General features: G+C 44.2%; 1 protein-coding gene and 1 long non-coding RNA gene across 7 annotated transcripts in view; one reads left to right on the top strand and one right to left on the bottom strand.

Annotated features, from left to right (window-relative positions):
- SCAI (suppressor of cancer cell invasion) overlaps positions 1–24,855 on the top strand; it is a 32,995-nt gene extending 8,140 nt beyond the window's left edge. For 4 of the 5 annotated variants that reach the window (XM_053962269.1, XM_053962271.1, XM_053962268.1 and 1 more), the window contains 17 exons: positions 160–221; positions 3,286–3,417; positions 9,330–9,425; positions 10,030–10,116; positions 10,667–10,765; positions 11,433–11,529; positions 12,271–12,369; positions 12,998–13,150; positions 13,973–14,074; positions 14,625–14,726; positions 15,346–15,424; positions 17,493–17,592; positions 18,055–18,136; positions 22,498–22,570; positions 23,118–23,291; positions 23,373–23,473; positions 24,545–24,855. In XM_053962269.1, coding sequence (XP_053818244.1) covers positions 220–221; positions 3,286–3,417; positions 9,330–9,425; positions 10,030–10,116; positions 10,667–10,765; positions 11,433–11,529; positions 12,271–12,369; positions 12,998–13,150; positions 13,973–14,074; positions 14,625–14,726; positions 15,346–15,424; positions 17,493–17,592; positions 18,055–18,136; positions 22,498–22,570; positions 23,118–23,291; positions 23,373–23,473; positions 24,545–24,694 — 1,728 coding nt within the window. In that variant the 5' untranslated portion in view covers positions 160–219 and the 3' untranslated portion in view covers positions 24,695–24,855. The remainder of the gene's footprint in view (positions 1–159; positions 222–3,285; positions 3,418–9,329; positions 9,426–10,029; positions 10,117–10,666; positions 10,766–11,432; positions 11,530–12,270; positions 12,370–12,997; positions 13,151–13,972; positions 14,075–14,624; positions 14,727–15,345; positions 15,425–17,492; positions 17,593–18,054; positions 18,137–22,497; positions 22,571–23,117; positions 23,292–23,372; positions 23,474–24,544) is intronic. The other variant, XM_053962270.1, reaches the window with a different exon arrangement.
- On the bottom strand, positions 6,985–8,785 carry LOC128798591 (uncharacterized). 2 transcript variants are annotated; one of them, XR_008434461.1, is made up of 5 exons: positions 8,695–8,785; positions 8,430–8,545; positions 8,134–8,314; positions 7,398–7,514; positions 6,985–7,266 (listed from the first exon to the last, which is right to left on the bottom strand). It is a non-coding gene; the product is annotated as an uncharacterized LOC128798591 (long non-coding RNA). The 2 variants fall into 2 exon arrangements; XR_008434462.1 differs by having other exon boundaries at positions 6,985–7,139.
- Positions 24,856–26,216: the final 1,361 nt, after the last annotated feature.

Here is a 26,216-nt window from a genome sequence, read left to right as displayed (position 1 = left end):
AGGGGATGTAATGCACTTATTGAACACATCCATGCTGGGCTTGCATTGTCAGCTTGATTTCCCTGACCCAGAGCATTCCCTCCCTTGCAGGCCTGAATCCCAGGGCAGGGCCAGTGGGGAGTGCATACCATTAACTTCAGCACTCTTTTTCCCTTCCAGCTAAGCCTGGAAAACCTTAGCCAAAAGACAGCAAACCACAGGGAAGTGGAGACGTGTGTGATGTAAGTGACATCTGACTTTAAAAATACTGGCCAGCACCGTGAAACCTCTATCCCTGTCCTATATCCCTCCTCCCACTGCCCTTCAGCTCCAGCTTTAACTGCCATCCTTTGGGGTGTCTGTGAAGCTTTGCTACCATGGGTGCTGCAATGGGATGAATTTGTAAAATCCAATAATGTATTGCATTAAGCAAACCTGGAATTGTGTGTTCTGAAGGCTTGTAGGGAAGAACCTGGCACACCAAGTGTCGGGCTTGGCGAGCACGGGTTTTCTGCCTTGTATGGCCTGAGGAGCTGGCAAAATCTTTGAGAGAATAATAAGTTCTGCTGGAAGCCACCATTTTCTGACTTATTCTAACAGTCTTTTAAACCAATGTTTCAATGTCTCCTTCTGCAGACTCTGGAGAGCATTTTTTAATGTGTTACTTAAGAAAAATTGTCATGCAAAACAGCCCAACAGTTTCTTTTGCTTGAAAGAAAGCAAAAAGCATCAAACAGAGAGCAAGAAATTAAGTAGGTGATATTCCTGGTATAGTTGAGCTGTCAAAACTGGGAGAACTCTCTGTCTGCAGATGAGCAGGGATCCATGTGATAACTTCTAGTATCAAAGGGAAGGAGAGGTCCCCGTTGTGGATGTGCTCCTGGTTGCTTTTTATTTACATTGTTCATTTGGAGCTGAGCAGTCCCTTAGGAAAGGGCCATGTCAGGAGCTGTACTCCTCCCCTTACTGTGCCCACTTGCTGTTCTAATAATAATTCTCCCTCCTGTCTGTACTGCTGCTGCATTACAACACAGTCCTTAGTGCATGAGCACCTCCTCCTCTCCCGAGCTGCTCCTGATAGTAGCTCTTCCTTTGTACAGCACCAAACACCACCCCCTTCAGAGCATGGTAAGCCGAAACCAGTGCATGAGATAACTAATTTTATTTTCCTTCTCTGTCAGCTGGAAAAGCCAGCTTCACATGTTTTTCCAGCCTTCCGATACCTTTCACATTGGCAGGCTATGGATTTTCTTGTGTATCTTTTATTGATTGCATAAATGGCCTCTTCACAGTGGGTCTGGTGAACTACTCCTTGCATGTGAGAAGTAGTTGGTTGTAAAAAACAGCCCAAAGCCTAGTTGGTTTTATTTGCCTGTGCCAGGGCTGACACAGGTTATGTTGGCAGGGGTTGGGGTTGTTGGGTAGTATAACTTAAGGGTAATGTAAAATAAAATTCGCTGCCATGAAATTAAAAGACTGATATCTAGATTGTATGAAACATACTTTGCAACTTAAGGAAGCTCCTCAATTTTTGCAAATATATCTGAAGCTGCTCTGGAGTGCCTGGACTGCCACGGTGGAGCGCAGAACCTACGGGCTCGCTGCAGGATTTAGGTCACCCTTGCTGTGGAGCACACAGGACCTGGGGTATTGTCCCTCTTCCTGAAATCCCTGAATCACCTCCTGGCTACTTCTGACATCTGTTTTTTAGGTCTCACTGTTCACTTCAATCTCATATGTTGGTGCTTTAAGTACTTGGTGTTGTTTGTTCTGTGCTGTGTAAATGTGAATGTTGGGAGGTTTCAGGCGCAGGCTGGTGCTCACAGTCTTCACGTCCTTCTTGCCAGGCTCATGCCAAAGCTTGTGACATCTGGGTGGTATTGTTTTGGACTCTGGCACCCATATTGCAGTTACCTGACAATACAGAGACACTTTTTACCTTTTCCTGGAGCTCTTCAATTAGTGGTTTGTGCAGTGCCCCCAAGGCCTTGCACTGGTGCTCTGCTGGGCTGTCACGTGGGTGTGTAAAAACAAGTCTATGTGGGCTGCATCTTGTCTAAACTGGGGAATCATGAGACTGCTTGTTTGGCAGGATGGCCCTCTAACTTACCCCAAAAGCTGGGTGGAAGCTGCCAGCTTTCTCCTGCATTTGTTTGGCATGAGGTATTTGTTCAGGGAAGCATTTCTGAAGCCTCTTTAGTTATTGTGAAGGATTTTTTTGTGACAGTTGCTGAAAGATGCTTCTGGGTGCTTCCTGATGGCTGGAAAGAGTGAGCTTTGCCTTTTCCTGGCTTGGACTGGGACATGTAGGTAATTGTTTGTGCAAATAGCATCCAAACAGAGCTGCTGCACAAATGGAAACCTGTTGCTTAAAAAACACACCAGAACTGGTAGAGAAGCTGGTGGAAGTAAAAGCTCTGCATGTGCCCAGTTAGAGGTGTGTTTATCTTGCACAAAAATCCTGAACATGGCAGAGCTGAAGACCTAGCAGCCATTTCCAGAGATGTTTTGTTGTTGTTTCTGCTGCAAAATCTGTAGCTCATCTTTATATGCTCAAAAGGATAATTTGATATCTGTATGTTTGGAGTTAGATTTTTAAAAGCCACTCTGCCTCTGTAAGCTTTCACATTCCCCTACTTACTCAATACTACAATTATCTACATTATGTCTTAGGTTTTTGTTCAGGTGACTATTGTACAATATAACATTTTACTCATAGGAAGAATAAAAATGGGTCTGTAGGTATGATTGTGGGCAATGCAAGCCATGGAATGAAACAGTCATGAGGATGCAGAGAGGAAGGATGGTAGGGTACTTTTTAGCATTCTGGCTAAATTTGCCTTGTTTTAGCAACAGGAGCCATTGAGCTACAGTTTTCAGCAGTAATAGAAGAAAATGAAATGTCAAGAGAACGGAGGCTAGTCTCTAAATACAGCTGCAGGATAAATACCTCTGCAGAAGACAAATTTGGAGAGGATTTCTTTGTCCAAGTGTGAAACCCAAGTGCTGTTTGTGCTGCAGTCCTTTCATTGTCAGTGTTGTGTTTGTGAAGACAGTCCTCAGACTTTTTTTTTTGTGACTATTGCTGTTACTTTTAATTTTGCTCTGTTAACTAGTGCATTGTGCAATAATTAGTGCCATGCCTTGATTCTCAGCTGTTTTTTTAATGAGTCGTGACAAGAGTAACCTGTGGAGAACTGCATGCTCTGTGTTACATCCCCATGGAACTGAACATGCATCTCAGTCTGGATGAGTTCATAGCAGCCGTTGATTTTTGAGTAATGTGGCTGTTTTTTTTCTTCATAGGACTGAGCTTGCCCTAAAAGAAACCATGTCATCAGGGGGAGCTGAAGATGATATTCCTCAAGCAGAGAGAAAAACGGTGACAGACTTTTGCTACTTATTGGATAAATCTAAGCAGCTCTTCAATGGCTTAAGGTTAGTGGATTTTTGACAGTATTCCTTCAGAAAAGCCTTGGAACTCACACTGCAGTATGTGATGCTGAAGTCAGTACAGTGAACATTTCCAACCCAAACCCATTAAGTTTGTTTAGGAGAGAATAATGCACCTCTGTATGAGTACTTTTGGACCATGTATGTAAGAATGTTTGTAGGAGCAGAGGTTCCAGTTAATAGTAACCTAGAATTTGGAAATCCCATGAACTTGATGTGATTATTGCTGAAATGGTGTGTTTGAAGGCCACAATTAAGGATTAGGTGTGACTGTGTGCAGTCCACAGCATGCAAATGCAAACCACTACTGTCTCTGTGGAAAAAGAAAGAAATGAGGAGGATTTTCCTGGGTGGGAGGAAAGGAGGAGAGGGAATGTCTTTGGGGAAGAAATTTAGGAAGCGATAAACAGAAACATCAAAACCATACCCTGTATGTGTCTGCTGAAACAAGTGCTTAATCTGAACTGTGGAGAAAGGTAAAATCTACATTTATCTACTAGGCAGCTGCAACAACAGCTGGAAAATCCAACTGGTTTGTCTGCAGGGGAATACACATTTGGACAGTAATATGGATATCCTGTTTATGTCAATATATGCTGAGTTAAACAGCATGTATCCAAAGCTGCTTTATTTCTAAGCTTTGCTGTAGAGTCTCTTAAGTAACAGGGGTTTGAGCTCATATCTGGTTGGCAGTTCAGCCTCTTACTGCTCTCTGAGTAATGCTGTATGTTTGGGCCCTTATAGCTTGCTGTTAGTCAAACACAGATGGTTAGCAAAGATGCTTTTAATTCCTCCGCCCCCCGCTATTGATAATCCTTTCATGTGCTTTAGAAGTTGATTACCAAATCCAAAACAAACATTTTGTGCTCCAAAATCTGAATGTCAAATGGGCAGTAGAGACATGGAGTTCTTGGTGATTGCATTTGACCCCCCATGAAAGACAGTCTAAAGCAAAAGGACTGAGATCTTGAGACCAGGATTTCCAGGACTGTATATGACATTACACTGGCTTTCTGATAGATTTTGCTGGAAATTTTGGCCTGAAATGAATGCAGTTCATGTGTGGCTGTGTGCTGCTCCAGTTCAGATCAGAGAGGTGGCAGAGAACCTCCAGCCATTCTCTGCCTCCTCTGCCATGGAGGGAGGTAGTGCTTGTATCAGATTTCGAGATGAGAGATGGAGTTTCTCAGCATATCCATGGTACTTTCCAGAAAGAAACCTTCTTGTCCAGCTAAATGAAAAGGAAATGGAGAATACCTTTGGATGAAGTATGGCAAATAAAAATAGGGATGGGTTTAAGCAGCCAGTTCTGCTGTGCGAAAATAGGAATATTGCAGAATGGGAACCTCTGTCCTTACTGTAACCTGGCAGTTACTTCTTACACTTGACCACCATTTCACCTCTAAGACCTGTGATTCCCGTGGGCATAATGACAGGATAAAGCAACATTATAACTCTCAGGTATCTGCTCTGTTAGTGCTTGTTCTCTGGGGAGTTCACCTGGAGATGTCTTGGCAAGCATCCCGGTTCTCCGTCCAGTTGCTTCATTATAAATGCATTTGGTTCATGCCTGACACCTTCTGTTTTGAAGATGATGACGGCCTTTGCTGCTGTGTTTTATGCTATTCTCTTGCCTCTACCACGTTTCATAGAAAAGAAGTGATGGGGGAGGGAGAGGAGAGCAATGATTTCCTTCCCAAAACCTCCTCTGGGCACTTCAGCTACAGGGAGCTGAGCCTATAGCTGTGTTGGCAGCTGCTTAGCTGTTGCTGCTGCCAAAAATTGCAAGGGCCCAGCCTGCCACGTCTTTGTTTCAGTAGCATTTCCTTTCTCTCTTCCCAATTCAGATGCCAAATACGGCATTTGAGGAAAATATATGATGGTCTGCCAAGGTTGCTGCTCGAAAGTGTACTTTGTGGTGGTGCTCCCAGTGGTAGCATCTCCTGTGGCCATGCCTGCTAGGATAACCCAGGGGGGGCTGTCTTCCTAGTGTCTCTACCCTGGGCTATAAGTTAGAATAAACTGCTAATGAAGTATGTTGCAATGTCTCTCTTCTTCCCTTTCCCCACTCCCACTTGCTTTTTTCTTGAAAAAGGCTGGGAAGAGGGGGGCTGTAAGGAAGCAGTTTGTCATGGTGTATTGTCACTTGTATTATTTTCTTTTAAATGTTAAAAAGTGCTTAAATGTGTTCAGTATCACAAAGAAGCCTGAAACTTCATGGAATTAAAAGATTTTCAGCAACTGTATTTTAGGGAAGTGATTGTCCCTTTGTAGTGGGCACTGGTGAGGCAACTTGTCCTGTTCTGGGCCCCTCATGGCAAGAGAGACACTGAGGGGCTGGAGCATGTCCAGGGATGGGAACAAAGCTGGAGAAAGGTCTGGAACACCAGGAGCAGCAGAGGGAGCTGGGGGGCTCAGCCTGGAGAAAAGGAGGCTCGGGAGGTACCTTCTGGCTCTGTGCCACAGCACTTTTATCCCACTGCTGCTCAGGTTCTGGGAACAGGAGCCCATGAACGTAAAAGGAAATTGTCTCTTTTTATCACCTGTCAAAACTGTGAATGTCTTTAAAGCTTTGAATGTTAAACTTACAGTTATTGTAGCCTTCCTCTTTGAAGCGTGCTGCTGAGTCTCTAGGATTTTCTCAACCTCTTTCGTGTCCCTGTGTGACAACTTCCATGTGGCGCTGGCCAAGCACACCTCAGCACCTTTAATTGGGTTTCAGCCAGTATTATCTGGCAGCATGGCTGAAATGAACTCCTGACAGAGAATTAATTATGAGCACATAAGTGGTGCTGGTCTTTGTGGAGACAAAGAGTACAGCAAGAACTGGATAAAATTCTGGACTGTCTGTGAAATTTATCCACCAGCCACACTAGTGCAGCAAGAGAACCAGTCTTCTGTGCCCAGTGTGAGAAACCCATCATTCTAGAACATCAGAGTTTGTGTCTTCATGTCCCATTTGGAATGTTTTAAAAGCCAAGAAATTGGAAATTGTTTCCACTTGTAGTTGCAGGCTATTGTACTGTCCTAAATCAAATTTCCAGTCCTGTCTCTGCATTTGGATTAGTTTGGTTGCCCCTTTATCCCTCTTGTAGTGATGTTCAGCCAGAGCAGTGCTGAGCCAGCAGCCTGGCTGGGCACACCCCACAGGAAAACCTGCTGCCTTTGTCTCTGCTCACTGCTCTGGTGTCCTCCTGTAGATCTGGAGGCAGCAAAAAGTCTTGTTGTAACATAGGTCTTGAGCTCTCAAGTTGGGCGTATAATTGCTTCTGGGTCATGTATTCCCTGTCTCCTTTGGTGGGAGGAGCTGCAATCAGTCGAGGCTTTGGGATTCTTTTGGGCTATTTCTCACCAAATAATGCACGTCCCCATGTTCTATTAAAAAAACTGTTCTATTTTAAAATGTCCTCTTTTGCTTATGCATCCATTTTCTCATGGCAAAATTTCTTGGTACATGGGAGCAGCATGTGTGATGTTCAGCACAGAGCAGTAGAGGGATGGCAGGAAGGGCAGCTCTTGTCTGCAAAAAGCTGTAGTGAAACCACAGTAATGTATTGTCATAAATGAAGTTTTATTACAGCCATGTCAGAATACTATCAAAAGAACAAGTGCTACTGTCTGTTTCCATGGAGATCCTTCCCGTTCCCTGGGGAGCCGAGGAATCCGTGGTGTTGTGCAGCTATGCCAGCTGCAATTAGGGGAGCAGGCTGCAGGAGGAATATCCGTGTGGACAGGCAGCAGTGGCTGCAGACAGCAGTGCCAAACACACGGACACTGCACTGGCAGAGGCTTCTGAAAGCACCACGCATTTCCACATCCTCACATCCAGTGCAGCTGTGTTTGGGTTATGTTAGAATGTTTAGGCTTGTGCAGGGGAAGGTGTGGAATGGGGAGGTGACAGGTGAGTGTGTTAATTAGCTCACTGATGAGGAATAGATGCATGAGCATCATCAGCCCATAGTTACCTGCTTAATTCTTAGTTTGTGCAGGGACTGGTGTTTGAGAGAAGGGTACTTTCTTGGCTTAGGGTTCTTCAAGCCAACTTGTTCATTCAGTCATTCCATAAGTTAGTGCCAGGGAACCTTGATTTGTACAGTTTAAAAAAAAATGTATCCATTTTAGTGTTGTTTTGTAATTATTATTTTTTAATATATACTATAACATTGAGTCTTGTGGATGTGCTAAATTAAATTAAAGCTCTTGCTGTGTCAAAGTCTGTGCTGTATCTTGGGTGTGTATTTGGACAGTGCCTGAGCTTCTTTTGTTTAGCTAAAATGTTTACATCTATTACAACGAGAGAAGGTGGTTCCTTCTCCAACGAGAATTGTTCCTTGCAGAAAATGCTTTAAATTTGCATGTGTTTATATTAAGCTGTATTTGAATGAAGATGTTGGTACCCCGAAGCACATATTTATATTCCTGTTTACCCCTTGCTACACCAACATATGTTGCAAGATTTTGAGCAGCCCATTACAAGTTTGAAGGGATTTTTTTTGGTTTTTAATTTGGTAAAATCCTGCCCAGATTCCTTGGCATCTTCATGGAATATCAGTACCAAGTACTGGAATGCTTTTCCAGGCTGGTAAGAGCTGTAGCTGGTAAGGGATTCATTTTACTTGTAGTAGCTGAGCTAGGTCCCTTCAAGCTGTGTGGGAAGTACAGTTGGCTGACGAGCAGAGGAATATTAATTTCCTTTCCTACCTCGGGTGCTGTTAAAGCAATTACAGTGAGCAGAAACAGGCCAGAACGCTGCTCTGAAATGGTGTGCACTGCTCTGCTTCCCTGGCTCCTTCAGAGGACGTGGCAAGGGTTCCTAAAGGTGGTGCTTTGCTTGGTCACTACCCTCCAGGCTTGGGTGTGGAATGTGCTGCTTTTCTGTCTGCTGAAGGTGGTACATGAACCAGCACAGTGATTTGAGAGAGCATTCCTGTGGAAATCAGTCTTGAATCGAATAAAAGAGGATCCTGTGTTGGAGTAGCTGTTCTACATCCACTTACAGAGTTGTGCACCTCCTTTGAATGAGCTTTGGTGTAGATGTGTAGGGAATGTGTGCTCAGTGGGACTCAGGGGTTTGGTCCCCTCTGTTGCATTTATTTCAAGATTCAGGTCATTCCTGGGAGATGGGAGGAGTGAGGGTTGAGAGCACAAACGTTTAAAGCTAAAATCCTTATAATACATCATAGTTGTGGGGTGGAAATACACGCCAGCATGGAAATTGAGGGGAGGTAGGAGAGCAGAGCTGAACTGGGTTGACTGACTCACCTTGTAGCACTGGAGAGTGACAGGAAAAACCAGAAGTTCTCAGGCTGTGTCGTGTCACTAGCTGTGAGTGAGAGGGTGACAAATGTGGTGATGGTGTAACAGAACCCAGTGAGTGTTAACTGTGAGCATCCATTTGCTGGCCTGCCCTGGTGAGAGTGGGGCAGTGGTTTTGTTTGTGATGTCACAGGCTCTGCTTCTGAAACACGGCTGTATCCATTTGAAAAAGATTCTTTCCTTAATCAGTAACAATAAATGTTATCAATCTGTATTAACTAATTTCCATCTGCTTGTTCTTGGGTAGGGTTTTCCTGTATTATGATAGTTTAAGAGTCCAATTTGTCTTTCTGTGCACATAACTATAACATTACTTCTCTTTTAGCAAAATTGTAAGATATTTTAAAACACCACTTGCATGTAGGAACGTGATCATTTCCTATTTGGAGAGATCCAGTAACAACAGGTTTTGAAAAACTCTGGCAATCATGGTTCTTGTAGTTCTGGGTGCAGGCAGAATTCTAAAGTATGTCAATGAATCCTGAACAGAGCAGTTCTGACTTTGACACAAACATGCTGCTGTCATGTTGGGCTGTCTGGATTCTGCTTCCTAATTCTGCTTTTGTCACTGTCTCTTGCAGGGATTTACCTCAGTATGGGCAGAAGCAGTGGCAATCCTATTTTGGGCGAACATTTGATGTTTACACCAAACTCTGGAAGTTCCAACAGCAGCACCGGTAAGGAAATGTTGTAGGCAGATGTGTTGTGTGGGTTTAAGTGCAGCTTTCATCTCTGGAATGCCCAGAGCCCCAGCTGAGATTGAGATTTCACTGTGTTGTTCAAGCATGAAGGGAGGGAACAGCAGCTTCCTGCAGTGCTCACAGTCTATTGAATTAAAATGTTGCAGAGTGTTCAGTGTGACTTTTTTAACAAACCCTTTTGCTCTACCTGAGTGTGTGGTGCTTTAATTTCTTACTGAGGAGGTGATAGATTCTGCAGAGCAGAATCTGGAATGGTGTGAAGTCTCTTGCTGCAGTGTGGGCTCTGATCCTTCACACCTTCCTCTGGCTGCACAGTCTGAGTGTTCTCCTGGGAAGTGGTGACCTTTTGCTGTGTGTATTTTGTGCAACACACTTATGTCTGGTTCTGGCAAGTTTATGCAAGATAAATGGCCCTTGTGGGGTGTGTGTGCTGTTGGCTCTGTGAGGGGCTGCTGCTGGCAATGCTGCACCAGTAATGAAAGCTGAATTTGGCCCTGCAATGCCTCTTTGTCTTGTCTGGTGGGATGTTCTGGGAAATTTGGGAATCCTTTTAATCTTTCTTTTCTCTCTTGCGACATAGACAAGTATTGGACAATCGGTATGGGTTGAAGAGGTGGCAAATTGGGGAAATTGCTTCCAAGATTGGGCAGCTCTATTACCATTATTAGTAAGTAAGCACAGAAGAGGATTCAGTGGGCAATGCAGGGTTAGTGGCAGCTGCGTGCCAAATGTCTGCATGCTCAGTCAGGAGGAATCAGTGAGTGGGCTGAGTCACGATGCCAGTTTGTGAATGAGGGCCCTGGGGACTGCATGGGGTGCTGCAGGGAAAGGCCCCTGTGAGCCCAGTGCCACATTGCTGGTCACACTGGTACTGCCCAAGGACTTCATTCCTGCCTCCAAAGCGTCTTCCACGTGTGCTGCATTGGAATATTGTGCAAAAGTGTGATTTACAAGTTTGGGAGCTTAATGTTCCTTTAAGCTGTTCAGAGACCCCATCACCTGTACGTGTGGTGCAAGATGGGCAGCTCTGATTGTTACCTGAAGTGGGATCCAGGCTCTGGCATCTGCCTTCCCAGAGCGAGAGCCTGGCTTTCATACCATGGCACTTGAGGAGGGAGTTCTGCCAGGGGTGCAGGGGATGTTTGAGGGGGCAGGAGGGGAGGGTTTGGCGTGGCTCTCCCTCTGGGGCAGGGAGCTGACGCCCTTGTTCCCCGCAGCCTGCGCACCTCCGAGACCAGCTATCTCAACGAGGCTTTCTCCTTCTACTCAGCCATCAGGCAGAGGTCCTACTACTCCCAAGTCAACAAAGAAGACAGGTATGCCTGAATGGAGGCCCTTGTTTTTTCAAGACTAGAAAGGTGTGTGGAAGCAGCAAGGAGCTATAAACTGTAGGAGCATAACTAGGATAAAATCCATGTTGTTGAAGGAAGTTTCTTTTAATCCTTCTGCCACTATTGAAAAATTCAGGATAAGTAAGAGCTTTGCTGTATGACTGGAAGAATATTCTGTTACCTGGTCCTGGGTAGAAGGCTATTAGCCCCAAAGTTTTGTCATTTTAAATCTTGAGCAGTATCAGTGCTGGGAGCTGGAATGCTGTGGGTGGAATATGGGTCAGCTGGGCTGGAATGCCTCAAATAGAGGCATCTATTTGATTCTCATCAGGCCTTTCAGGGGAGCAGCAGCTTGTACTGCAGTACAGCAAGGTTTGAACAGCCAGCCATGATCTCTGACTCCCATGCCCCTGTCAAGTAAGGAGGCTGTTGCTTTCTTGAATTATTTTTTCTATCCCTGTATTCAATTTTAACTAACCCTCCAAGCAGCCAGGTGGCTATTCATCACCACATGAGTTCAGTCAGAACTCTTAATCTGCAAGTGTTCAGCCCTGCTGTGTTCTTAAACTCCTCCTCTCCATTAGCCCTGCTACCTGCCTCTGTTCTATTTTCATCTCAGATTTGGCTGTGGTGTTTTTGTTGTTGTGTCTAGGCCCGAATTAGTGGTTAAGAAGCTGCGTTACTATGCAAGGTTTATAGTGGTTTGTCTCCTGCTCAACAAGATGGATGTTGTAAAGGACCTTGTAAAGGTATGCTAGAATCAGAATAAAGGTGCTGAGGGGTGGGAGGTTGCTGATCCTTGCTTTTCTAGTCTGACATCCAACATAGGGAATACCTTCTGTGATTCAGACATTTAATAATGACACTTCAGGATCAAAAGGTTTGGTTGCATTGTTTGAACAGCAAGTAAAAATATTCCAGTAGCTGCAGCCCAGACAGGGAGTGCAGCAAAGGAACAGCAAGCTGCTCCCCACAGCATATGCTTCCCAGCCCCTCTGACAACCTCGCTGCAAGCAGTTCCTGGGCTTGACAGCTTTGTGTAGGTTGCATTGCTGTGTGTGTCACAGCTCCCTTGAACTGAAGACTTAGCTTAGCACAGCTAAACCAGCCACACCATCCCCTTTCTCAAGGTATTTAAAGTTACTTGCAAGCTGAAATTTGAGTCCTTGGTATCCGTAGCTTATGGTAATAACCAGTGACATAGCTGTGAGTGGGATAATTATACTTAACTCCAGATATTCTTTGCATTTGGACCTACGTAAAAGACAATTTGCATTGCCAGAACTCAGTGTAACATTGGCATTCTGTCTGCTGAAAGAGCGCGTTTTGGCTGGCATGTTAGTCAGGAGTGTGCTGCATATGTTCTCAAGGAATTTATTTATTTATTATTCTTAAAGGCCAGAACAGCTAACCAAACATAAGGTTACTGACTGCCTGTTAGAGTCTGGGTTTAGGACTGACTGTGTCTGTCTCTGAACCGTTTACATCAGGAGCTGTCAGATGAAATTGAAGACTACACGCATCGTTTCAATACTGAAGATCAGGTGGAGTGGAACCTGGTTCTTCAGGAAGTGGCAGCATTTATTGAGGTGAGAATACCATCCCCTGTAGTTGTTTCAGAGTTTTCTGTCTTGTTGATGGAAGTGTTGCTGTATCACCACATTTGTGAGGGAAGCAGGTGTGCCAGTGCAGGAACAGTATGCCTGTCCACGAATCACTGACTCGTGTTCACAGGAATATTTTAATATTGCCAGAATGGGTGGCACGATTATCATTCACTCTCCTCCTTTGCTGTTCATTTCTACAAAGGGAAGGCAAGCTAAAATAGGCAAACTAAAATGATTATGACTGTAGGAATATGTAGTTTATCCTGCATGAATTTGTAAGGTTGTTGATGACATGTGACTCCTCAGGTAGAGCGAAGCTGAAGCAGAGTCCATGTCATTGAAGGCAGTATGCTTTTCTCTCATTGCTGTGCCTTCATGTGCTAGTCCCATGTATTTCTTGCAGTCCCTAAGAACTTTGCTTTTCCAGCTGGGAAGGCTTTACCCTCTAGCCTGCATACAAATATATAAATACATGTATGGCAAAGTAATTAAAAAAATCTCCCTCATTTGTTTAATGTTTATTGTAAGCGCCGAGACCTGTGGACTTCTCTCTGACTGCAAATCTGTATGCTTTCCTGAATTCTTGATTTATTCTGGTTGCTTTTTTTAGGCAGACCCTGTCATGGTTTTAAATGATGACAACACCATTGTAATCACCTCTAACAGGCTTTCTGAGACGGGAGCTCCGTTGCTGGAGCAGGGGATGATAGTGGGACAGCTTGCTCTTGCAGATGCGCTCATTATTGGGAACTGCAACAACCAGGTAAAGGAATTCTGGGCACCTGGGTTTGCATCTTTGGAGTCCCCCCCTATGACATCCCTTCTGATCATACAACAGACATTCCAACAGAGAACACTGAAATATTTTTGTTGTGATGGTTGCAGTGGTAGCAAGAGGAAGACAATTCTCAGAAATAAGAGCTAAAAATGAAATGTTAGATGTTAGGTCTGTGGTACTGACCTCACTATTTATATTCAACTTGTCAGTTAAGTAAACACAATTGATTTTCATATACTGGATTATTTGTAACAACATTCAAGCATGGGAGACCCTAAGATACATCCAGAAAAAGCTTGACTTGAGCTTTCATATGCCTCACTCCAGCTTGTTGCAACTTCAGTGGCAACAGGAAGAGGTTTTCAAAAGACATTCTAGGTCCTGTTTTTAGATGATAATGATAGTGAAGTTGTATAAATTTCATGGCTTCTCTCTGAGCTCTTTTCAGGTAAGCAAGGGAGTTATATTTAAACTACACTTCATGTGTCTTTGTCAGATTTTGTCTGAATTGACAGTGCATAGCCATTTCAGCACCTGATTAGTACACATCCCAGAGAAGCCTGTAATTTGGAAGCAGGGGTCTGCAGTGCAGTGACTTGGCTGGTAGATCAGTAACAAATAGACTTTGTCTTCTGTGAGCTCTTCTAGAAGTCATTCACAGCTCTTCAGAGATTCAAAGATGACACTGACAGGTCCCTGAGAGAGAATGGTCTCTCTGGTGTGCAGTGGAGTCGCTCAGCTGGATAATTCCAGAGAAACTCTGTTTCATGTGTATCTGGCAGAATAAACTGTGTGACTCTCCTGCAGGTCAAGTTCAGTGAACTAACAATCGACATGTTCCGAATGCTGCAAGCCCTGGAGAGGGAGCCCATGAACTTGGCATCACAAATGAACAAACCCGGAATGCAGGTCAGTTCCACTTGAGCAACAAACCTGGCAACACATCTTAACTGGGATTTTGTTTGATTGATTGCCTTTCAGTAGTGTACTCCTTCAGTATTGTCACTGTGCAGAGCAGGTTAGTAAAGGTAGTGTAACTTCCACTAGAAATCAGTGAAGAGTAGCTCAAACCCATGGACTCATCAGATTACTAAGTCATCTGAAAGGTAATGTCCCTTTCAGAGAAAGCATCAAGTGTTCTATCTGGGGCCAAAAGAAAATATGAAGATTTTTCATTTAATTAATTGAGATGAAATGTGAATTTTGTCTCTCATTTCTTGGGTGATACTTGAGAGAGTAAGAAAGATTTAGTTCACAAGTTTCAGTGAGGGATAATACAAAGTTCTGGTTTGAATACTGTGCATCTATGTAGTAGGAAATGCAGAATGGGCAGACCATTTGTGTGGGTACTGTGTTGGAGCATTCTAATAACTAAAGATTTAGAGGGTTATGAAACTGCTTTGGTAATATCTGGTTGTTGGGATTTTTTGAGTAGTATTTTGTTTCTTTCTTTTAACAGGAGTCAACAGAGAAACCAGCCAGGCGGGAAAACCCCCATAAATACCTACTTTATAAACCAACTTTTAGCCAGCTATATACATTTTTAGCAGCATCATTTAAGGTTTGTGGAATCAGTGAATATATTTGTAATTAAAAAAATATCCAGGATTGTTTGTGAGACTGAATGAAATGTAGATTTCCACTGATCCGGAGAATAGAAAAATCTTAAGAGTATTCTTTCATTTCACATCATGCCAAGCAGAAACCAGAATCATGGAAGTGCATCAGGAGATTGTTGCTCTCAAGCACTGTACAGCTACTGACTCTCCAGTCCTGTATCCCATTCCAACTGTAAACAAAGCTTCCCTTGTGCATTGTTTGGGAGTTGGTGTCTGCGTGGGTCTTGGCAGCTTTTGGGTTCCATATCTTGGAGAGCCTCATGTCTGGATAGATAGTAAAAGAGTCTGTGTGGAAGCAGTGCTGCTTGGAGCTCTGATACCAGCCTAGAGGTTTGTGTGGAGAGCAGTTCAGACATTTCACCAGGGGACACTTCTGCTCTGTTGGAAGGGGTGTCTGTGGTGGGGCAGGGCCAATGCATGCACCAAGAGCAGAGTGGAGGGGAGCACAGAGCAGGAGTAGCACAATTATAATGGCAATGTGTTTGTGGGGGTGATGACTGAGTATTAAAATAAACTTGTGCCTGTCTTCCCTTGCCCCTGGTCCCCTTGTTTGCGTTGCAGGAGCTGCCTGCCAACAGTGTGCTGCTGATTTACCTGTCTGCCACGGGCGTGTTCCCATCAGGTCGTTCGGATAGTGAAGGTACAATAAAGGAATGCTCCCTGTCATGAACAGGGCTTGAATTCTCCTTATGTTCCAGGACAAGTGACCAAGAAAGATGTCACAAAGCTCCTTTTAAAAGACAAGTCAATTCGATTCTCCTGTCTGCTTAGTAAGATAGCCTTTATTTTCCACAAACAAAGTTCTGGTTAATTAATTAAATCTTTGTGTTTTAATTAGTGTGCATTAACCTGAGAACTTTTTAAAGGACACATCCAGTTTTTGATGCATCTGAAGTATTAAAAGCCTTCCAGTTTTGAAGACCACATGGCTCAGTTGATGCATCAGCACAAAGTTCATAAAATGGCTCCGTGGCACTCTGATTCTTTCCAATGCCCAGCACCAGGAGAACGTGTGGCCAGGACATGGGTGGTGAAAGGACTCAAGCAGCTGCAGGGACTGGTCTTTTTGCACGCTCATTAACCTGACAATTCAAGCCCTTCTCATGATTTTTGACAATCCCCCTCACCTCACCCTCCTGTTCTTTTCAATCTAGCAGAATATTTGGATGCAGCTGCAATGTAAAAGCTGAAAACTGGTTGACTGAAGTAAACATGGTCCAAAGATTTGTTTATATAATTCAAGAAAAAAAATCAAAATAACTTTTTCACATCCTAAATATTGTAAAAAACCTCATCTGTTTGAGACTTGCATTCCTTTATAAGATGCATGCTTTGTCCTCCCCAGTGCATGATTTATAGAGCTCTCAAAATGTTAAAAGGGAAAAAAAAAAAAAATCCCTGTCAGTTTTGGATGGCGGCAGTGATTTTTTTAAAACGCTTTTAACATTTTACTTCTCGCTGCAGCTTGGTGATAGGTCCTGACTGCAGTGTGCCCTCTGAAGCCTGTGGCATGTCCCCCTCTCTGCATGTGTTGTTTCAGCTTAAGACCTTGTGGCAGAGGCAGCGAGGCTCAGTCACCGAGGAGCTGCACAGCCAGTGCAGCTTTCACCCAGTGCCCCCATCCCCACTGCATTCTTTTAATAAGGTGGCGTGGTCTGCACACAGTTCTGCCTTATTAAAAGGGAGAGAAGTTGCACTGTGCATGGCCTGCAAGCCGTGTGTTTGGCAGACCGTGTGAGGTGTTTGTAACAGTGCTAAATTAATGTTTGTCCTGTTCCTGATTTTGTATCCCCAAAGCTTCCCTTAAATGGAAAGGCGCCTTGTATCCAAACCTGAAAAAATTGCATTTGGTGGCCAAATGTGGGTCAGCCAAGTCTGCAAATGTATGACAGAATGAGGAAACCCTAATACTTTATTTTACTGAAGTTAGTGACATTTCATACCCATACCAATGGCAGAAATATTTCTTGGTATCTTGTAGGATTTGATACTTTTTATAGCCATTGCTTTTGTGTTTGCTCTCCATCAGACATTCAGGGGGTAGCTCAGTTTTGCAAATTTAGCAGAATATTCAGCTTACAGTGGGAACACATGTCCAGGGCGTGTGCATGTGAAAATTGTGGATTCTGACTTTGAAATCTTGAAATAACTTAGCTACAGATTTGAAATCTGGTTAAAACTGTTTTGTCCCTTTGTCATTCTCCCAGTTCTCTCCTCTCCCCTTTGCAGTGTTAGAACTGCAAATGACAGTAGTATTTCTAGTATTTTTGATTCATTTAGCCTTATTTTTTGATCAAATTCTGAATCTGGAATATGCGAGCTCATACAGTAATTTTACAAAGGTATTGATTTTCCTGTATCAGACGTGTAAAATGGGTTTTAATCTTTTATCTCTGTAGTATAACAAGAGCCAATATTGGGATAATTTACATTAATTTGTGGGTTAATAGTGAATAATTAAATTAGAAGTTATGAAATTGCATTCCTTGCTTCTATTTGATAGATGCTGAAATTTCTAAAAAATCATAAAAAGGAGTGTGCAGTTAGTGAAGTCTCCACATTCCTCTCTCCCCTCCTTACAACTGCAGTAGTTCAGATGCCCTTTGTTTTCTGGGATTTGGTGTTTCTTCCTCCCTTCCATGTAATCACTAAATGTCTAACGGGGATGAGTTGCTCTTGCTGATTGCAGCTTCCTTTTCCCCGTGAAGGTCCCTACGATTTCGGGGGTGTGCTGACCAACAGCAACCGGGACATCATCAACGGGGATGCCCTCCACAAACGCAACCAGTCCTACAAGGAGATGCACTGGTGAGTGTGTGGTGCAACCTGCAAATCCACAAGAGCTTGTCTTCAGTAGAGGAAAATGCATCAACACCTCTGGAGTCCAAACTCCTCAGTGCAGGACGTCATAATGGGGATTGGCTTGAACGCTCAGAAGTGAATGTGCAGCTTTAAATGATCATTTTAACACTTCAACCGTGCTTATGTAAGTTAATATAAGTTCTTCATTACTGACAAACTTCAGGTCAGTGGTGGATGACTTCTCAAGAAGTTAAACATCTCCCACACTAATATGAAGTCCCACAGCCCATACGATAGACAAATACAGACAACAGTGCAGCTGCTCTCTGAGGATGGGTCTGGGGACTGGGGCATGGGAAATATGTCTGCTTTTATCTGGCTGTGGGCAACTGTGTGGCTGAGATGCTTGTGCAGTGTCAGAGCTGTGCAGCAGTTGTGGTGCTCTGAGGTGTCCCTTTCTCTCTGCAGCCTTCACCCTGGAGATCTCTACCCTTTCACCAGGAAGCCCCTGTTCATCATCGTGGATTCTTCCAACAGCGTCGCCTACAAGGTAAGGCCCTTGGAGGCAGTTCCTCCTGTGGTAGGATACCGTGCCAACCCCTAGTTAGCTTACACTTTTAACAGGCTATTTTTTTAAACAGTTTGTATTCAGTCTTTCTTTTCTTTTGAGGTTGTGCATGCTAGTCAGGATCTGACCCTATGAATAGGAACAAGAAGGAGAAGCACATGAACAGCCGCTCATTGGAAAGTAATAAATCCTCCTGGAGGGAAAAAAGGTTCAAGATTTCCAAGGTCTCTGGTGGGAGGTTTACTTTTGTTTTATACCAAAGACAAATCTCGGTGTGTGTGCATGGGGGAGGGAGATAACTAATGTGCTTTTCTTTTTTCCAGTCATCCAACATTCAGTTGCTTTTAAGCAACAGAAAGGAATCAAAGCATTGAGCCTGATCTTAAAAAACACAGGGTGTCTCTGTCTGAAAAAGTGTCTGAACCAAGCAAGTAACAAGCCTCAAATTAGCATCCAGTGTTTCTGTAGAGTGGTGTTTGCTTGGACACTGAGCCTCCTTCCTAGGGTGCTCTGGACTTACAGTAGAATTGCTCCATGCCAAATCACCTCTGGGAGTCTGCAGTTCGGGTAATACAGAAGCAGGCGTTGCACTTGTGGTGGCCAGTTGAATCTGGAGAGCATTACACATGTATTTCATTCATGAATGGGGTAATAAGAATGTGCTATATCTGGGGAAAGTGCCACTTCTGTGTTCCTTTTTATAGCTCCATTATGTGCAGCGAGGGAAGGGAACATCCACAGCTGCGTTCCGGAGGAGGAACAGGGACGTCTAGTGGCCAGAGGAACTTGTGCCTTGTTCAGTGCCCACAGGCTGTGCTGTTTGTTTTGAAGGCATGTGTTGGCCAAGGAGAGGTACTAAATCAGTGGTCAGTGTGAGTCAGGGTAGGTCTGTACTGAGCCAGGGGACTCCTGCCTGGCAGCCAGATAATGGTCTGGCCTCTCTGTTGGCTTTTTGGTTTGTTGTAGCCTAATGTAGCTCAGAGGGCTTTTTAAACAGCACTTTATTTAAGTTCACTGCACTGGTTTCAGAACAAATCTGCTTTTTCTTGAATTCCCTTCCCCATTCAAATGGAGAGAAACACAATTGGAATTATTTACTTGTCTTTCTGAGAAAGTGAGCATTTGGAAGGGATTTATTTCCCTATGCTCTTTCCTTACATTCATTGCATACAACATCAGGAGGATTGGTTTTCTTTCAGGGGAAAAAGGTATGGCTTGTGTTCGGTTTTTGGTTTGGTTTTGGTTTTTGTACCACCTTCCTCTCTAACAGAATTCTTAAAAGATGTCAAGTGGATCAGCTCTGTAAGAGAGCAAAGGATTCCAGCTCTGGATGGATTGAGGTTCTGTGTAAAGCTTAGAGCAAAGGACCTATTTGGGGCAATGGATTTCCACATGTAGATTTGTAGGTCTTGTGAGAATAATATCAAGTGTTTACAGTAGAATTTGCTTTTTGTATTGCATTTAACTTTGATAATTAAGTTTTCTTTATGTTTTGTGAGCACACAGTAAGCAACTCTGTAACCTCCACTGAGTTTCTTTTCCTTGTTCTGTAGTGGGCTGATGGGAGTGTAAAACCCACCAGTCTGTTTAGCACAGCTGGTGGAGAGCATCCAGCTCTGTCTGTGTGGAAGGAGCCCAGAAATGTGAGCTTTGGAAGTATTTCAGGACAGGATTATGGAAGTGACGGTGAGGAGCACTGACCCAGATCAGAACAGTGTGGGCAAAACTGCAAGGAACCTAAAAAGAAATAGGTTCAGCATTTCAGAAGTGACATTCACCTTCCCCATCTCTTGCCACTGAACATAGGCAGGCGTGTGAGGGGCCTGTTCTAGGTGTCTTGTTTTGTTTTCCAGTGAAGGTTCATGGCAGAGCTCTCAAGGTCAGTGTTTCCAGCCCTTGTACGCTCCTGCCTGTGCTTGTGCTGGGGTCCTTGTCCCCAGAGTGCCCTGACAGAGCTGTCCTGTCACTGTCCCCCGCTGGGCTGGGAGGTGTCTGCAGGCTAAGTGCTGGCATGAACAAAGAGCTTCTGTGCCACCGTGTGAGGAATTGAAGTCAATACTGGCTTTTTTCCCCGTGGCTGCTCTGATCCTTCCTGATAGGACAGGAGCTATCCTGACATTTAAATGTCACTGCCAGCAGTAGCGGCAGGAACAGCAAATGCTCACACATCCTTTTCTGCAGCCCGTTCCTGCTCTCCTGCACGCATCCCCATCCTCTCCCTCTCTCTGGAGGATTTAAATGGTGATGACTGAAAGTAAGTCCTGCCAGGAAGTGACTTGCCAGTTTGTCAAATCAGCGGCACTTGAACAGCTTCCTCCCCTGTATATTTAGCTGAAAGTGGAAGATAACTGCAAATCGAGCATATCTACTGAAAGCCGTGAATTTTTTTTAACACTTCCATTTAAATATAGCTGTCTGTGTGTTCTTGAAGGTTACCACCGCATATGTGGATGAAATAATATTTTTAAATCAATATCTTCCTGTAGCTGTGGTTGTCTAGGATCATGGTAAAATGCAAAGTCTTCAAACCAAACCAAACCAAAACCTCCAGCCAGTGGGAATACAAGGCCTTTGTCAATGATGTGGTATAAATACTTAGCTTAGCAAAGCTTAATTGTGAAGTGACTTCTTTTGGAGATGATGGGCAGTCCTTTCTTGGATGGAGATGTACATGACATGTGTTGTAAAAATCAGCGATACTTCTGTTGGAAATCTTGAACACTGAAGTAAAAAACCAGTCAATTGTGAAACAAAATGGAGTTTTTTTCTTTTTGGAGTTGTCCATGCACTGAAGGGTAGGGCATTCCATATCCAGACCTCCTGTTAACATCTGGATTGCAGGGCAGGTTCTCCTGGCTTAACCTGTGCTGGGACAGAGTCCAGAGTGCTCTCAGCCAGTGCCTGAGACCCACAGGTGACCCAGGGCTGCTCTTGCCTCTTGGACTGCAGGGCTGTTCTCACTGGAGGCGTGGCTGCTTTGGTCTGTAACTGAGTGACACACGGTGGAATTAATTAAACATGTCAGTCTGCCCATGGCACTGAGGATAAGAATTACTGGAGAAGGCAAAGCCTTGCTGTGTGTGCACAGTTCAAACCAGCAGTGTCTGGGGTGACTCGTGGAGGTTGAAAGGTTTCTTCCACCAATTCCTGGGCTGGCCTATTGTTACTGTCTGCAAGGGTTGTCTTTGTTTCTTCCTTAGAGACCAAACCTTAGTGTCCAGCATTATCAGTCTTCCCTGGGCTCCTAGTGAACTAGAAGGGTTTCTAGCACTACTCAGCACTCTGTCAGAGATGGGAAATGTTTTATTTTGATTAGATTAGATTTCTGTCTCTAGTATTTAGCAGATTTAGATCAAATTAATTCTGTAAAACTAATATAACTGAAATATACTGCCTGGAAGGGAAAGTTCATTTGAATTATGCAGTTGCCCAAAGGAATTTAAAAAAATAGCTTTTTGAGGATTCTTCACAAGCAAATGCTTGTGGTGTTGTATGCCTTACACTTGTAAACTGCAGTTTTAAGAATCTGATCTGCAGATGTGTGTGTGGCACTCGTATGCTCTGGGTTTGAGTCTGTGCTCTGAAAGGATGCAGGCACAATCACATTTTCTATAGCTTTGCAAGCCTTCAGTTTAAGAAAGCTGTTCTGGTGACAGCTACTGAGGTTGTGTGCATGATTTTTGGCTTTTTTCCCTTTGTGATAATTGTTTGCCACCAGGCAGATACACAGCAGGACTGTTACCAGGTAAATATTGGTGAAAGTGGACAGTGGTGGTGTTTCGGGTTCTGGAGAAATTCTTGTGCAGTTGGACACTTTGGCAGCATTTAAGGTGCTGGTGAAAGGGGCAGTACAGCAGATGTTAAGGTTGTGACATATTTGCTTTAAAGGAAACTTACTTTAAAACTTTTCTCTGGGCCCTCCTGTTTCATCAGACATAGCTCTTCCTGCTAGAAAGAAAAGGGGAAGAAATGGTTTTGACTGGGCAGTTGAGCTGGTGATGAGGGAAGATGCTAAACCCAATTGCTTTCACTTTTTCTGCAGAACATGATTTTTTTATTTTCAAGTAATGTGTTACTACTGAAAGCCATATTTCCATGAAATTAGTGTCTGCCATCAGTAGCAATGAAATGAGAGAATTGTAATTAATTTAAAATATAGTTGGTTATATTCCTTCTGTGCTGTGGTCTCTGAATAAGTGAACTTGTCAGGCTCATTGCCAGTACTGAGCTGTGTGAGGGGCATTAGTGTCTTCTGTCATTAATATGATTTGTACCCTTGACTTGCTGAATATTCAAGGCAAGCAAAGTGACCATCAATACTTCAAAATTCTTATCTGTTACAGAATTTCACAAACTTATTTGGACAACCATTGGTGTGCTTGCTTTCTCCAACAGCATATCCAAAAGCATTACAAGGTATGTGCAGTACTGCATTTCCCAACAAGCTGCAGTTGCATCCTGTGTCTGTCCCAAACAGAGCTTGGATTCCTCAGGAAAAGACAGCTTTTCACTACTGTGTAACCCCTAAATCAGGCTACCAGTCCCTGAAGTAGTATGATAAAGTTTAGCTAGTGTATGTGGTAAATAATTTGTTCCAAAGCTGGTGACATTTCTACAGATGGCTCCAACAAGAGCTGGGAGCAAAGGCTCTCCTGCACGGCGACTGAGGCAGTGGCCAGCCCAGCGTGGGTGATGGTGGTTGTTACAACTCTGGGCAGCGTTGCTGCTCCCAGAAAGGGAGCAGGGTCAGTTTAGGTGCCGTGGTGTTAATGCACGTCTCCAGCAAGCCTTTACTGCCAGTCATTGATCAGGTCTGCGCGAGAGAAGGTGTAACTAACACACAGGAGTAGCTCCTCTGTGACGGAATTTAGCGGGTGAGCGACTTCGTTGTGCGGCAGGGACAGCGTTTCTGTTTCATGTGCCAAATGTATCCCTTTGTCTATTGATTTATTTTCCCTTTTAGATCAGTCTCAGCGGGGTAGCCTCTTCACACTCTTTCTGAACAATCCGTTAATGGCATTCCTGTTTGTCTCTGGATTATCAAGCATGCGCCGAGGATTGTGGGAGAAGTGTCAGGATTACCTCCGAAAAATCAACCGGGACATTGCCCAGCTGCTGACCCACTCCCGATCCATAGGTACGGCCTGGCCAGGCCCAGCTCAGCCTTCCGGGGGGGTTTGGGCCTTTCTAAACTGAGCTTTCTTTGCCTTCTGTACAGATCAGTCCTTTCTTCAGTTTTTTGGGGATGAATTTCTTCGCTTGCTTCTCACAAGATTTATCTTCTGTTCGGCTACTATGAGGATGCACAAAATCTTCCGGGTACGCAGGGATGTCTGTGCCTTTGTGGGAACTCCAGGCCAGGGCCTGTAGAACTGCCCTGGTCAGGTGGGAGGCTCCAGGGTGACCTCAGAAAGGGGACTGATGCTCACATGCTGTTCCTGCAGCTTGCACCGAGGCTGTGCCTTTGTGTCTCTCCAAAGGTACGGAGCCTTCGGCTTGCAGGAGCCTCATCCTGCACGTAACACAGCAGGCACACTCCAGTTCAATTATGTCACTCTGGACAGCCTTGTCTGCTAGAAAAACTCCTCTTTATAACTTAAGATTATTATTTCTACACAACCAAAAAGGTATAGAACAAGAATATAAGAGGAAGTTGGGAGGAGTGGGTCAGTATTTCTGGAATGTGTTCATGTGAATGGGTTTTGAAAGGTCTTTGAAATGTAAATGAATACACTAAATAGGAAGATGGTATTTGCCTCCCTGTTGGTTAAAGCTGTGCCAGCAGAGAAGTCTGCTCTGGATCTACACCATTTTATGTGAGTGTTGGCATATAAACTGCCTGCTCCATTTTAAATGCTGCAGGGGAAAATGGGACTGGAGCACTGAAAGGTGCAGGATTCAGTTGTGGAACTGCAGATGTCCAGCAGCTCTCCAAGCCTAAGTCAGCTACCTGGGCTGCTCTGATACCAGGGAAAAGAAGTAGGTCTGTGTTAGTGGGGAGAGATTTGCCCCCAGTGTCTTAGATATTTGTTTTAGGATGAGATGAATCTCCCACTGGAGATACTTACATGTCTGTAATTTCAAGAACTGAACTCCAGCCTAGTAGGTAAGTACAGGTGAATATTTTTGTCTCTTTTAGTGGTTTCTTTTTTTTTTTTTTCTGCAAAGCCTCAGTGAACACACCAATAACTATCTGAGATGAACAGGCATTTATATTGCCACTATGACCATCTCTGAATCAATGGAAAGAGAAAACTGAAAATTCTAGAATGTTTTCTGTCTCTGTGCCATACTGAATAGATTAGGATGAAATTGGCCTTTTGCAGTCTTCTTCCTAGAGGGTGTGAGAGAAATGAGTGTCTGATTCTCTTTGTTTTCACTGTCATCTAGCAGGAGACTCGAAATTATCCTGAATCTTATCCTCAGCTGCCAAGAGATGAAACGGTGGAGAACCCTCACCTCCAAAAGCACATTTTGGAGCTGGCTTCCATACTGGATGTTAGGAATGTTTTCCTGGAAAACACACTCGATGACTATTAAGAGAAACTGTCTTACTGCAAAGGGGATTCCCTGGCCACAGATTTTGAATGGTGCAGTTTTATAATGTGAAAATCATAAAAGGAAGTACTTGATTTTATTTTTAAATTTAGGACCATTATTTTAAAAAGTAATAATAAACAGCTGTTAGTTGAGCTGTTCCATTCTGTATGGGGTCAATTTTATAAGCAGAAGTTTTCATGTCTTTTAAATGTTAAGCTAAAGAATCACTAGAGGTTTATTTCTGGTCTTGTGGCTGTCAACCACATTTCCAACAGCTGATCCTAAGCATAGAAGTATTATTGGTTACCTTTAGCCCACATTTGTGGAAATCCTTTATTTTTATACAATTTTAAGAAATTGGAAAGAAAAAAAAATCAACAGAAAAAAACCAGTATTTTATCCCCAAAGAGTTTGGATTTGAAACGGTAAAGATGGAACCACACAGTGCAAACCAACAATAGCAATAACACAGATTCCTTCATAACAAATATATTTTTTCAGTCTTAGGCAAGTGAGGAGACAAAACTGTGGGCAGTTAAGTTGCATTTGGAGCAGTGTTTTGAAGAGAATTTGTAAAGATACTTAATGCTCCCTATAAGTTTGACGCAGCAGTTTTCTGTGTGAACTGTGTACTGCTGGCCAAGGAGCTGCTTGGGCAGGTGGTCAGTAGTGAGCAAACTGCAGACCCTGACAGTCAGCCCCCGCCTCTCACTGTCATGTGGGGCATCCTGCCACAGGAGGAGGGGGCATTCTTCAGTTTGAGGTACTTCTAGAAATTCCAGCATTTCCAGCAGGTGTTACCCCTCGTCTCCGTGTGTGGATGGAATGTGTGGCTCCCACAGCATGACCACTCCCTGGCAGGAGCTGAGAGGATGTCCTGTACCAGCCCCTCTGTCCCTCGTGTGTCTGACCCTGCTGTGCCACAGCCCCGTGCCCCGCCAGAGGTGCTGATGTTCCCCTTGCAGGTGAAGCCACTGGGAGCTGCCAGGACCCCCTGGATGTTTTGCATGTCCCCCCGCCATGGCTCAGTCCTGCCCTGGAGCCAGGAGCAGCGAGGGGCTGTAGCTGTGGCAGCACCATTGGCTCCCCAGCCCAGGAGCTCGGATGGGTGGGTGTCTGCAGGAGGACAGTGGCCTTTGGGAGGGGGCTGGCTGGAGAAGGCTCTTGTGGCTGCTGGGAAGCAGGCTGGCTGGCTCATTTGGGACTGCACTGCCTGCCCTGCAGAGCTAGAGGAGCTCTGGCAACTCCTGGCAGTGCAGGGTGAGCAAGGATGAGGGAATGGAGATGCTTTATTAAATGAAAAAGCCAATTGTCGCTGTTCCATGGGCTGCTAGAAAATAAGTGAGAGGACAGGTCCTTTTAGTTTAAGCCCAGCCATGCCTCTGTGCTTAGGAGGAAACAGTGCAGAACTTGGTGACTGTTGTAGTGCCATGGCAGTCCTGGGTGCAGAGGATCACCCAGGGCGTGATCTGGTCAGCCAGAACAGCACTGGTGGATCCATTCTGCTGAGGGAGCACAGTGT

Source organism: Vidua chalybeata, chromosome 21, assembly GCF_026979565.1.
Source record: "Vidua chalybeata isolate OUT-0048 chromosome 21, bVidCha1 merged haplotype, whole genome shotgun sequence".
In the NCBI taxonomy this organism is placed as follows: Eukaryota; Metazoa; Chordata; class Aves; order Passeriformes; family Viduidae; genus Vidua; species Vidua chalybeata.
Note: the sequence above shows the minus strand (reverse complement) of the source record. Positions and strands in the feature narration are given on the sequence as shown.